This window comes from Triticum dicoccoides, chromosome 1B (assembly GCF_002162155.2).
Source record: "Triticum dicoccoides isolate Atlit2015 ecotype Zavitan chromosome 1B, WEW_v2.0, whole genome shotgun sequence".
Classification (NCBI taxonomy): domain Eukaryota; kingdom Viridiplantae; phylum Streptophyta; class Magnoliopsida; order Poales; family Poaceae; genus Triticum; species Triticum dicoccoides.
This window is the reverse complement of record NC_041381.1, coordinates 361,720,136-361,733,358: the sequence shown is the minus strand read 5'-3', so window position 1 is coordinate 361,733,358 and position 13,223 is coordinate 361,720,136. Positions and strand designations below refer to the sequence as shown.

The window sequence follows — 13,223 nt, the reverse complement described above, 5'->3', positions numbered from 1 at the left end:
CACTCTCGCTCCGTCGCGGCCTCCCTCCGCCACGCACTGCCCGACTCCCCGTGCCGCGCCCCCCTTCCCCGCGTCGTGCCTGGACCGCGCGCCTCGCCCATCTACTCCCGCTCCGTCCCGCCCCTAGCCGTGTGCAGTCCGCGCGCTGGCTGCGCCCAGCGCCTCGCTCCGCCATGGCCTCGCCGGCACCCGCGCCTGCAAGCTGCCCCGGGCCTCCTCGCCCCGGCGATCTGGGCGAACGCCCAGTCGGGCGCCGCAATGCCCGACCCGCCCCGTAGCGCCCGTGCCCGCTAGCCCCCAGGGCCCTATGACAAAGGGGGCCCGCTCAGAACGTTTTTGGTAAAAAATAATAAAAATAATAATAACAATAATAAATTTAATTAACTAAATTAATTAAGTTAATTAATCCTAGATAATTAATCTAATTAACTAGTTAGTTTAATTAAACAGTAATTAGATTAGTTAAACCCTAATTAGACTAAACAGTCAATGACGAACGGGACCCACACGTCAGTTGACCAGTCAACACCTCTGTTGACTGATGACGTCATGCTGGCGTCATGATGACGTCAGCAAACACTGTTCTGGATAATGTTGAATTAAAATATTTAAATTAATCCTAAGTAATTTAAATCTTTTAAAAATCATATAAAATAAACCGTAGCTCAGATGAAAATACTTTCTACATGAAAGTTCCTCAGAACGACGAGACGAATCCGGATACGCAGCCCGTTCGTCCGCCACGCGTCCCTAGCATAGAGAACCTGCAACATTTCACCTCCGGTTCATCTGTCCGAAAACACGAAACACCGGGGATACTTTCCCGGATGTTTCCCCCTTCGCCGGTATCACCTCATACCGCGTTAGAACACGTCTAACTCTGCTTATTGTCCTGTTATGCACTTGCTTGCTATGTATTTACTGTTTCTCCCCCCTCTTCTCTCCGGTAGACCCCGTGACGATGCTGATGCCCCTATGGACGACTACGTCACCGACGACCCCTCCTTCTTGTTTGAGCAACCAGGCAAGCCCCCCCCCCCTTGATCACCAGATATCGCCTATTCTCCTCTATACTGCTTGCATTAGAGTAGTGTAGCATGTTACTGCTTTCCGTTGATCCTATTCTGATGCATAGCCTGCCATTGTTGCTACATCTGTTGATACCTTACCTGCAATCCTAAATGCTTAGTATAGGATGCTAGTTTATCATCATTGGCCCTACATTCTTGTCAGTCTGCCTTGCTATACTATCGGGCCGTGATCACTTGGGAGGTGATCACGGGTATATACTATACTATACATACATACTATACAGATGGTGACTAAAGCCGGGTCAGCTCATTGAGTACCCGCAAGTGATTCTGATGAGGGGGCTGAAAGGACAGGTGGCTCCATCCCGGTAGAGGCGGGCCTGGGTTCCCGACGGCCCCCGACTGTTACTTTGTGGCGGAGCGACAGGGCAGGTTGAGACCACCTAGGAGACAGGTGGGCCTGGCCCTGTTCGGCGTTCGCGGATACTTAACACGCTTAACGAGATCTTGGTATTGGACCTGAGTCTGGCCATTTGGTCTATACGCACTAACCATCTACGCGGGAGTAGTTATGGGTATCCCGACGTCGTGGTATCAGCCGAAGCCTTCTAGACGTCAGCGACTGAGCGGCGCGCGCCGGATTGGAACGTAAGCCTGCTCTTGTATTAAGGGGGCTAGTTCTGCTTTCGGCCGCCCTCGCAACGTGCAGGTGTGCAATGGGCGATGGGCCCAGACCCCTGCGCCATAGGAGTTAGACCGGCGTGCTGACCTCTCTGTTAGGCCTAGGTGGGGCTGCGACGTGTTGATCTTCCGAGGCCGGGCATGACCCAGGAAAGTGTGTCCGACCAAATGGGATCGAGCGTGTTGGATTATGTGGTGCACCCCTGCAGGGAAGTTTATCTATTCGAATAGCCGTGTCCCTCGGTAAAAGGACGACCCGGAGTTGTACCTTGACCTTATGACAACTAGAACCGGATACTTAATAAAACACACCCTTCCAAGTTCCACAGACAACCCGGTGATCGCTTTTCCACAGGGAGACGAGGGGAGGATCGCCGGGTGGGATTATGCTATGCGATGCTACTGGAGATGCTACTTGGAGATGCTACTTGGAGATGCTACTTGGAGGACTTCAATCTACTCTCTTCTACATGCTGCAAGACGGAGGCTGCCAGAAGCATAGTCTTCGATAGGACTAGCTATCCCCCTTTTATTCTGGCATTCTGCAGTTCAGTCCACTGATATGGCCTCCTTACACATATACCCATGCATATGTAGTGTAGTTCCTTGCTTGCGAGTACTTTGGATGAGTACTCACGGTTGCTTTCTCCCCCCTTTTTCCTCCTTTCCTTCTTTCTGGTTGTCGCAACCAGATGCTGGAGTCCAGGAGCCAGACGCCACCGTCGACGACGACCCCTACTACACTGGAGGTGCCTACTACTACGTGCAGCCGCTGACGACGACCAGGAGTAGTTTAGGAGGATCCCAGGCAGGAGGCTTGCGCCTCTTTCGATCTGTATCCCAGTTTGTGCTAGCCTTCTTAAGGCAAACTTGTTTAACTTATGTCTGTACTCAGATATTGTTGCTTCCGCTGACTCGTCTATGATCGAGCACTTGTATTCGAGCCCTCGAGGCCCCTGGCTTGTATTATGATGCTTGTATGACTTATTTATGTTTTAGAGTTGTGTTGTGATATCTTCCCGTGAGTCCCTGATCTTGATCGTACACATTTGCGTGCATGATTAGTGTACGATTGAATCGGGGGCGTCACAACATTAGAAAAGCTTTTAGCAAACGAACTACACGATCTTGTGTTATGCTTAGGATTGGGTCTTGTCCATCACATCATTCTCCTAATGATGTGATCCCGTTATCAATGACATCCAATGTCCATGGTCAGGAAACCATAACCATCTATTGATCAACGAGCTAGTCAACTAGAGGCTCACTAGGGACATGTTGTGGTCTATGTATTCACACATGTATTACGGTTTCCAGTTAATACAATTATAGCATGAACAATAGACAATTATCTTGAACAAGGAAATATAATAATAACCATTTTATTATTGCCTCTAGGGCATATTTCCAACAGTTCTCCCCGTCGAAGGTTTTATCTGGGCATGTTAATCCCTATACAAGCTATTTTCTTAGTTATAGTGCTCTATGGTTAAATCCTGACTATTGATATGCTTTCCATCTGTGGTCGCCTGCATGATCTCAGATTCTAACTTTGCCTAGGGGAGCCTGGAACCATTGTGCACATGACCAGAGGCACACTATTATGGTTAACCATGTGCATATCCCTTCTATGTCCCCTCCATGGGAATCTTGGGGTGGTAGGATTTGATGATTTCTACAACCTCGAAAGAGATATTATTGCCATCAGAGTGGTAGGGTGCTCTACATGATTTGGAATCTTTGAAACGAGTGAAACCGATGCATCTTTAGTAATATCGTCTCACGCATTTTGAGGTGGCGACGTTGGCCTTCGATTGGAACAAGCAAAGGGACATGGCTTGTGGCCATGCCCAACCGAGTGAGGGTATTGGCTATTTTTTTGTTGGGTTTTGGATCGTTTATAGGGTTTTGAAAAAACGCATCATGCTACATATCATCTCTTTTTGGTCTAGAAGGAAAGGCAATGCTCTTTCCGGTTCATTGAATAAAGTAGTTCGGTATTGCTTTTGCATCATAATTTTCGGGATACTTTTTTTGTTCGTTTGAATATTCAAAAATAAATAATAATAGTAATGTTTTCCTATTTCTAGTTTTCCTTCAATGTTGTGTTACTAAAAGGCATTTGCAATCTTCCTCTATTTTTTTAGAATTTTATGGTATCTCCTACTACTTTTAGAATCATGTTTTTTTTCACTTGTCTTGATGTTTCTTAAAATTTGAACCTTTTGAATTTTATGATGTTTTCTCCATGGTTGCCATGCGTGCTGAAAAATCTCAAACATTTGCATTGACATGTTCAAAGTGACGAACTTAATGTGAAATTTCTTGCGCTGCCGTCAGAACCTCAGAAAAATATGAAGAAAAATGTACTTCAGTCCTTCCACACATTTGACTTTGACGTCTTCTTTATGCGGAAATAGCTGTGTTTCCTGTGCGTTTAAGGTAGAGTGTTAGGGTGGTGTTAGACCAAGCTTAATTTGTGAAAGTAGAGACGGTTTGGAAAAAAAGATAAGTCAAGAGATCACGCACCACACACAAAAAAGTCAAGAGATCCTTCCTCGTCAAGAAGCATTTTCCAATGGGCGAGGCTTATCTTCTACCGGTACTGCTGCTCATGCTTAAATTCTACTACTGTCCTTTGGCTTCCACTGGTTCAGACATCTTTTCCATAGTACAGCGTTGGTGTTAGCTTGTCATTTACCACTTCAAACAAAAAAGCCTCAACGTTTCTCCAAATTTACTGCCTTCATGTTAAATCATGCAAAATCCCGCTACAATCCATGCATCCCAAACTGGCAATTTATAGTTTGTCTTCATGTTCTCTCAAGAACAAAAGGATTATCGCTTGGAGGTATCATAAACTGAACCCCAAAAAGAATATGCTCTTGTGTGTCAGTTTTGCTCTTGTGTGTCAGTTTTGTCATGCCTCATCTCAGCAAAGAAGGCCATGAGAAAAGGCAAAAGACAAGCTGGCATCAACTTCCTATGCAACGGAACAAGTGCGCTAAACGCAGTTGACTAGTACATGAACTCGTTCGTGACATAAGCTATGAGGCTGGGATTAACAAAAAGTTCCTTTAGGTTAGTTGGCCACGCGTTGTCTAACTGAAATTCGGCACTTGACATGTACGTTATCATTTCACTGTTTTTCTTTTCATGTCAGTTAGGTTAGGTGAACAGCTAATGTACTTAGAATTTTCTGTGACTTTTGTTCAATATAAATGACATTGATTTTGCCCACCATGAGGTATAAACCAAGTGGGATATATATACTTGTTTTGATTGAGCATTGACTATGAAGGGATCCAACTAATAACATGGAAGCATGTACTACTTGACAAAGGAAAATCAACAGCATTATCTTGTGGAGTGCAACAAGGAGGCATCATACTCTTCTAATCCTCTAATTCAGTCATTCGATACTTAACATTACACTTCAGCTTCTAGTCAGACAAAGCTATACAGTATATCTGTGAATTACACTCCAGATAGCATGTACTAGGTAACAGCACTGTAGCAGCTAGGAGGCATCCAGTTTCTGACTCTCTTTGGATCCAAAGCTATACAGTATATCTCGTCGAAATTCAGGGTCAATTATGTACAGTAGTGCCTCATGGTGCTTTCTCTCCATTCAGTTTCACCGCAGCAGCTTCCTCCTGTATTTCAGAGGTAGTGCTAACATTACCTTCTTCTACGGGTCCTGTTCCTTTGATGCTTCCTACTTTCACATACTTGCTGGTGAACTTGTACTCCCAGTCCTGCAGGGCACTAAGCTCAAATGGACCAAGGCCAGATACATCACCTGTCAGATCTTGTGGCTCAAAGGACATCTTTGCCAATGCCCTACTGGCATCTTTACCAGCAAACAATGCATATGGTCCACCAGGCCCATAGAACATTCTGCAAAGCAACAAATCAAATCAGCAACAGCCAAAAGTGATGAAGATCAATGTACAACGCTATGTGGTAGTACATATAGCAAATTAGCAATTTCATCTTTGATGGCAAAAGGTTGAGTTGAAAACTTTGGATCAAGAGAATTAAGACTAATGTCTTGGAGAAGGATATGCGTCATCTTACTGTACACCAGAAGAGAAAAACAAATGATGTTTTCATGCGATTTGAATTGGAGGGAGTTTCCAAAAGTTACAGTCCATAAAGAACAACTCAGCAAGGTTTATACACTATATATAACGAAGTTCTAACCTTGCTGATGCACTGCAAAAATATAGTCCAGGTAATTAGGTGTGAGATTCCCTGTTTGATAGTATCAGTTTATCATAGTTCTCACGAGCCTCAAGCCATCAACTCAAATGATAGTACTATTAAAATTTGTTAACTTGTGATTGTATTTTACAGGTACGTATAAAGATAATAATATATATATGAAACAGTAATGAATAAGTGAACTTGAACATACAACCTCTAAATACACCATGTAGATTAGCTTTGAACAATTGAACCCACGTCGGCTCCAAACATACCAACAGCAGAAATGCTCTATGCTAGGCATCAGAATTGAGAAGCTCCAGTAGTCTATTTGCAGCATATACATTTTATATGCATATCTGAATGTCAGTCAAATATCTCATGAACAACTGGTCTAATAGCTACTAACACCGAAATCATTTACACCTTTCTTTGCTAGACACTTAGGCTTGCCAAAGAAAGTCACTGCAGTTCCCATAGTCCAGAATAAAATATCAACTCAGGTCAATCTGTTTATTAATTCTCTTATTGCACAACTGCCTGTGACTCTTCAAAAATACTGCCTTTGAATTTGGAATACTACTAGACCTAGCATAGAAGAACAATTCATTTGCTTCCAGGTATAGGCTATCAGCTCTTCGAGACCAAGAAGAATGTTTTCACTTCAGAGAGTATTTTCTAGAGAACTTCGTTTGTACTAGTAACAAGTGATACCACTGATCAGTGATTACAACCGAGTTCTGAAGGAGTAATTGATTTGGTGGTCACAGCTGATAGTCTGAATTCAAAGGAACAGAGCCGAATTGGAGGTGTATATGAGACGGGGCTAAGGAAATCGACCTGCTCTGGGAGACGTCGTAGATCTGCCCCTTGATGGCCATGAGAAGAGGCTTCTCGGGGTCAGACCCGTCGTACTGCCGCAGCTCATCCGCCGTGATCTCCCCCACTTGCACTGGCTCCGGAGCTGGTGGCAGCGCCTCATCAGCCACCTCCTGCCGTCGTCGCGGCGGCGGAGGCGGCGGGGTGAGGAGGCCAGACGCCACCTTGTAGACCACCGCCGCGGCAGCCACGGCGGCGAGAACGGTCCCCGGAGGCGCACTCCTCGCTGCCTGCCACAGCTCGGCCACTGCCACCCGCCAATCGGAGGGGAAAAAACACATCAGGCTACGAAGGAAGTCTGAAACGAGGATCGGATCCTCGCTAAAACTCGAAAACAGATAACTCACTCTTCCCCGAGATCCCGAGTCCGCCTGGAGCAGCGCTACACCGCACAGCGCCGGAGACGCGCTTGCCGGGAAGCCCCGGCGACGCTGTCGCTCGCCGTCTGCTGACCGGCGGCGCGGCCGAGGGAAGGGTCGCCGCAGAGAGGGCTGAGCATGCTGCCATGCTTACGAGTTACGATCCGACGAAAGGTACTGCCTACTGACACAGTACAGGCACCACTCCTTGACCTTGAACTACTCTCTGTACAGTCAGCTGGTCAAAGCCAGGGATGCGTGGAAAAGACTTGGGATGGATGATATTATTAAGAGAAAAATTCACTCAAGGTCACGTAACTTGAGTCGGGTGACACTTTAGCACCACTACTTCAAAATACCTGAATTACGGTCCAAATACTTGCGCTAGGGGTTCACTTTGGTCCGTATGTACGATTTCGTCTACGTATTCGCTGACTTGGCTGAGTCAGCGCCCGCCAGCTCGGCTTTAACAGCCACCTGGTCGAGCCTAGGGTCAATAGTAGTCCATCCGAGTTTTTTTTTGCAAAAAGGCATCACCATAAATCCCAGCCACCTAGTCGGACCGCACCAGCTCGCTGTCTCCCTCTCCTCCCGCACCCGCTCGCTGTCTTCCTCTCCTCCCGCACCCTCTCTGCTCGTCGTCACTGCGGAGGTCCTCGAGCTCGTCGGCGTTGAAGACGGCTCGATGAGCACGTCGTCGGACGTCGAGCCGCCGCCGTCCGCACCGTTCGGGAGGGGCCTGCGCGACATTCCTCTTGCTCCTACGCGTCGTCGTGATGATGCCTTGCCGCCCCTGTATGGTACGTCGCCGTCGCCAGTAGCTCCGGTGCTTGATCTGTAGAATTTAGCTCCGGTAAACAGTTCCTGGTGGGATCAATTGTGCGTACGAGCTAGGGTTTGGTCTTTTCTTGTACTTTCCGGCGGATTGGGTGTGGATGGTAGGGTTTTAGCTGTTCTTGATGAACTTAGTGGCAGGCCAAAAATAGTGTTGCGTCCTGTGTTAGTATGGGGGGTTCGCAGTTGTTGTAGAGACCTGGAGTGGTTAGGGTTCTTTCTCCCCCAATTTGTCATGGGTCCAGGGGCCTAGGGTTTAAGCAGTAAAGGTTGATTTCAGTGTCAGAGTTCATTTGGTGTGACCTGCTTTTAATTTGCAATTACATTAGCTTTGATTTACCAAAAATGGTTGCTTTATGACCTGTAAGATCATACATTTGTTAATTGGAGGCCAGGAATCTCTGCTTTTGTTACTGAAAATTCTGAATTCTGTACTGTCTGAACCTCTCTGTACTTGCCTTTGTCTGAAATGTCTAAACTTTTTTCACTTTGATTGTTTTGCAGGACCCTTAAGCAACCACTTCTCTGTTGAGGTCATACATGTTGGCTATTTTCTTTGTGCTGGCAAGCATAGGGATTATCACAAAGGTCACTCCATTTGGTATGATTACTATGACATAGATAATTGGACATATAATGTTGTTGCCAGCCTAGTGGAGGAAATTGGATATGAGTTTGAGGGCAGGATCAGGGCTTATTGGTGTGTTCCTGGGTTGATAGTCTACAAGAATGGATTAAGAGATATTAAGTTATGGGACAACACTATGACAGAAAACATGAAGGATTGGACTCTGAATGGCAACCACTTCCAACGGATTTTCCTTGATCATGATGAGAGCATGAGATCATTTATTTCTCCTGTTCCTGTTCACTCTGATGATGAGGATCCTCCAGTTGCCAGGTTCAGTGGCATTAGACCCAAGAAGGAGAATGCACACCAGCAGCAAAAGGAGCAGCCACAACAGCAGCAAGAGGAGCAGGCTGAGCTCACTCTAGTGGAACAGGAGCAGGCTGAGCTGCCTCAAGTGGAACATGAGCTGCCTCAGCATGATCAAGAGCATGAGCATGATCAAGAGCATGACCTAGATGAAGCAGAGTCAGAAAGTGGAGCAGAGTCAGAAGATGATGATTTCATACCAAGTCCACCCCAGCCAGGAACTACTTACCTTTCATCTCAGTTTGGGTTTAGGGCCAGAAGATCCTGTAGGTTTTTGAACATGGATGCAACAGATGCGGTTGGTGATTTAGTAATCCATGGTTCAGATGAAGAATACAATCCTCAACTTGTTGATTCAGACATTGATCTTGAAGATGATGATGAATTATTTGCCAGAAATGTTGATTGTGAGAAAGGTAAAGGTGTAGCATTGAAAGAAGAACATGATGATCCTACTGAAGATGTGGATATGTGTCTGCCTTCTTCTGATGAAGATAAGGTGAAGCTGAATTTCAAAATTTTAGAGAGGAAGACCTCACTAAACCACAATTTCGTGTTGGCCAGACCTTTGGATCTGTTGAGTTCCTGAGGAAAACTATCAAGGAGTACAGTTGTCAGGAGAGCCCCAGAAATGATAGGAAAAGACTCAATGCCATTTGTGAAGATGGGTGCCCTTGGACCTTGTATGCATCATTTGATGGGAGAATCAACTGCTTCATGATAAAAAAATACAACCCAAAGCATACATGCATAAAGAAATGGTGTGTTAAGTCATTCACTGCTCCTTTTATGGCTGGAAAATATGTTGATTCTTTCAGAGAAGATGAAAACATGAATATGAATTTTTTTGCAAGGGTGGTTCAGAAAGATTGGAACATGACAACAACAAGGAGCAAGCTCAGAAGGGCTAAGAGGCTAGTGAAGAAAGTCATTGAAGGAGATGAGCTGGAGCAGTACAACAGCATGTGGGATTATGCACAAGAATTCAGAAGATCAAACCCAGGCAGTTATTTCTATGTGGGTGTTAGTGATGGCATACTTGGAAGTTGTTATTTCTCCCTGGATGCCTGCAAAAGGGGTTTCATACAAGCTTGTAGGCCTGTCATTTGTTTGGATGGATGCCACCTGAAGACAAAGTATGGAGGTGTTATGCTGTGTGCTGTTGGCATGGATCCTAATGATTGCATTTACCCTCTAGCTTTTGCAGTTGTTGAGGTAGAGAACACTGACACATGGAAATGGTTTCTATCAAATCTGAAGAGTGACTTGAGAATTGTAAACACAGATCCATGGACTATAATGTCATACAAACAAAAGGGACTGATCAAGGGAGTGAGGCAGCACTTTCCTGATGCAGAGCACAGACACTGTGTTAGGCATATATGGCAGAATTTTTAGCAAACACACAAAGGAGATGTTCTTAAGAACCAGTTGTGGAAGTGTGCAAGGAGCACAACACCAGAACTATGGGCTGAAAGCGTGGAGGAAATGAAGGCCATCAGCCTAGAAGCATACAAATGGCTTGAGCAGCTACCACCCAACACTTGGGTTAGGGGCTTCCAAAGAGAATTGGTTAAGTGTGATATCTTCTGAATAACAACTATGAGGTTTTCAACAAATATATTATTGAGGCTAGGGAGATGCATCTCAGATCAATGATTGACAAGATCAAAACACAACTCATGGTCAGATTCTACAACAAAAGAAAGGAGGCAGAGACCTGGCCTGGCTCAATATGCCCAAAAATTAAGAAAAGAATTGAGAAGAATATAGAGCTATCAGCTACATGCATGGTTTCAGGGGCTGGTGATGGCATCTTTCAGGTTGACAACAGGAACATGACATATATTGTTGACATGAAGGAAGTAAGTTGTACATGCAAAAGGTGGGATCTTAGTAGAGTTCCATGTCACCATGCAATTGCATGCTGCAGGCATGAGAGAATTGATCCTGAGAGTTTGGTGCACTCCTGTTACAGTATAGAAGCATTCAAGCTAGCATACAAACCCATTATCAAGCCTTGCAGAGATAGGAGTGAGTGGAAAAATATGAATGGTTGTGAAATCAAGCCACCTGGCTATGAAAAAAAGTAGGGAGGCCTTCAAACAAGAGTAGGAGAAAGCAGCCTTATGAGATTTAAAAGAAATATGGAACCAAGGTGATGAGTAAACATGGAATCATAATAACATGTTCATACTGTCATGAATCAGGCCACAACATCAAAGGATGTAATCAAAGAAAGGCTGACATTTTGCCAAATCTAGCAGAGAGAACAACAAGAAGGGGTCCAAGGGCCATTCCTGATGATGTGTTAGGTGATGAACTTGTTCTGCCACAACAAGTTGATGGCCAAGGTACACAGGAGGAGGTTCATGGCACACAAGATGATGGTCAAGTTACACAGGATGAGGTCCATGTTGATGGCCAAGTTACACATGAGGAGGTCAATGTTGATGAGGATACACATGAGGAGGTCATTATCACACAAGATGATGGAGCAGATACACGAGTTGTTTTTCAGGCAAATTCTCTACTTTTGTCCCTTCCTTTTCTTAGTTGTATTTTTCAGGCCCATTCCTTTTTTGTTGTACTGATACTAACATGTGATGAATGTTTTGCACATGTGCAGCACTTTGGATTTACAATGCTAGATAGAATGCAACAATCCAGACCTGTTCCTAGAGAAGATACTGAAAGCATTTTGCCAGATTCATCATTCATCTCACTGGCAGCAAGTTCTCACACTTTAGCACAGACAACAACAGCTACAAATGAAGGCAACTAGACCATGAAGTTGCTGAAGATGAAAAGAGAGAAGAAAAGACAGATGGCAGCCAGGAGAGATGCATCACTTGAGGCCATGAATGAGATGGCCGATAAGAAAGCAGAGGAGACAGAAGCAAAAGGGCAAGAAATTGCAAGGAGGAAAGCAGAGAAGTCAGGAAGAAGAAGAAGAAGAAGAAGAAGAAGAAGAAGAGCACAAGAGAAGAAAGTTGTGGAATTTGCAGCAAGGCTGGAAGCTGCAGCAGGAAGAAAAGCTGCATTGCAAGAAGAGAAGGAGGCTAGAGCCCTTGAAGCAATGGCAGCTAAAGCAGAGGCGGCACTGAAGAGAAAAGAAGATCAAGAAGCAAAGAGAACTATGGCAGCACTAAAGAGAAAATAAGATCAGGAAGCAAGGAAGAAACAACAAGAAGAGGCCAAGAGAATAAGAGCTGAGCAGAGGAAGTAACCATGGCCAAGTGGACATGTGCCCAAGAAGCTGAAGAGAGTGAACATGTTTGATGAGTTTAGATGATTCAGTGATGTTGCACTTGTAATTTTTTGGCAAAAACTACAATGAGACACTTTCAAATTGTTAGAGCTGAGATGATTCAGTGTTGTTGCACTTGTAAATTTTTGGCAAAAACTTTAATGAGGTGATTCAGTGTTGTTGCACTTGTAAACCATGTGTGATTATCTCTTCACAATGAGATGAAGTCAGCAAATCACTGAATTCAAAATGAAAACTGTTAGAATGGTTTTGTACTTATCTCTTCACTGGTTTTTATACTTAACTGCATAAAATAAAAAATAAAAAAAATAAAAACAAAAAAGGGGTGGCCTGGGTCTCGAACCTAGGACCTGTGGTATTGAACGTTGGGGGCAATGCCAGTGTGGTAAGTACTAGTGCTTTGATCAAGGGCAGATACTAAACTAACTATTTAGTAGTTGCTAGTGGCTAAATGGCGCATGTCTTTTCGGTTTCCTTCTCTGCTCTTTAAGCCCACCCACCCACCGCTTCACTCGCCACTCACATCACTACAAAAAAAAGACACATCCGTGACATTTTGGGATGAACGATTTTTTTTCTGTCATACTTATGACACTTCTATGATGATAATTGTGACAAAACCCGGTATCATCATAGATGTGGTGGGCTCCTACTTCTATGACAAAAATCATGACAGAAAATGGGATTTTCGTCTTGGGCGGGCCAGAGACGCAGCTGCATGACATTCTTTGGGCCGTCCATGACGGAAAAAACCATGGTAGAAGCGAGGGCGAGGAAAATTTCGGAGAGTTCCTGGTTACGGTGAGTGGTCGGGGGACGAGCGATGCACGTTTCTCTCGTACACGTACGCGTGTGTGTGCTAGGCGTTGGGCTCTAACTGAACCTGAGCGAGGCGTCGCCTAAATGAACCCGAGCGATTGCATTGTAGGCTACGCGTTACTGAACTCGAGCGATCGAGCGATTCCTTCGCTACTGCTGGTAACTGAAGCCGATCGATGTTGCCTCTGGATGAATAGTGAGCG

General features: G+C 44.9%; 1 protein-coding gene across 1 annotated transcript; it reads right to left on the bottom strand.

Annotated features, from left to right (window-relative positions):
* Positions 1–5,025: 5,025 nt before the first annotated feature.
* LOC119335547 (membrane steroid-binding protein 2-like) lies at positions 5,026–7,373 on the bottom strand. The gene is made up of 3 exons (XM_037607668.1): positions 7,148–7,373; positions 6,762–7,047; positions 5,026–5,612 (listed from the first exon to the last, which is right to left on the bottom strand). Exons 1-3 carry the CDS (start codon positions 7,305–7,307, stop codon positions 5,324–5,326), a joined length of 735 nt encoding a protein of 244 aa, XP_037463565.1. The 5' UTR covers positions 7,308–7,373; the 3' UTR covers positions 5,026–5,323.
* Positions 7,374–13,223: the final 5,850 nt, after the last annotated feature.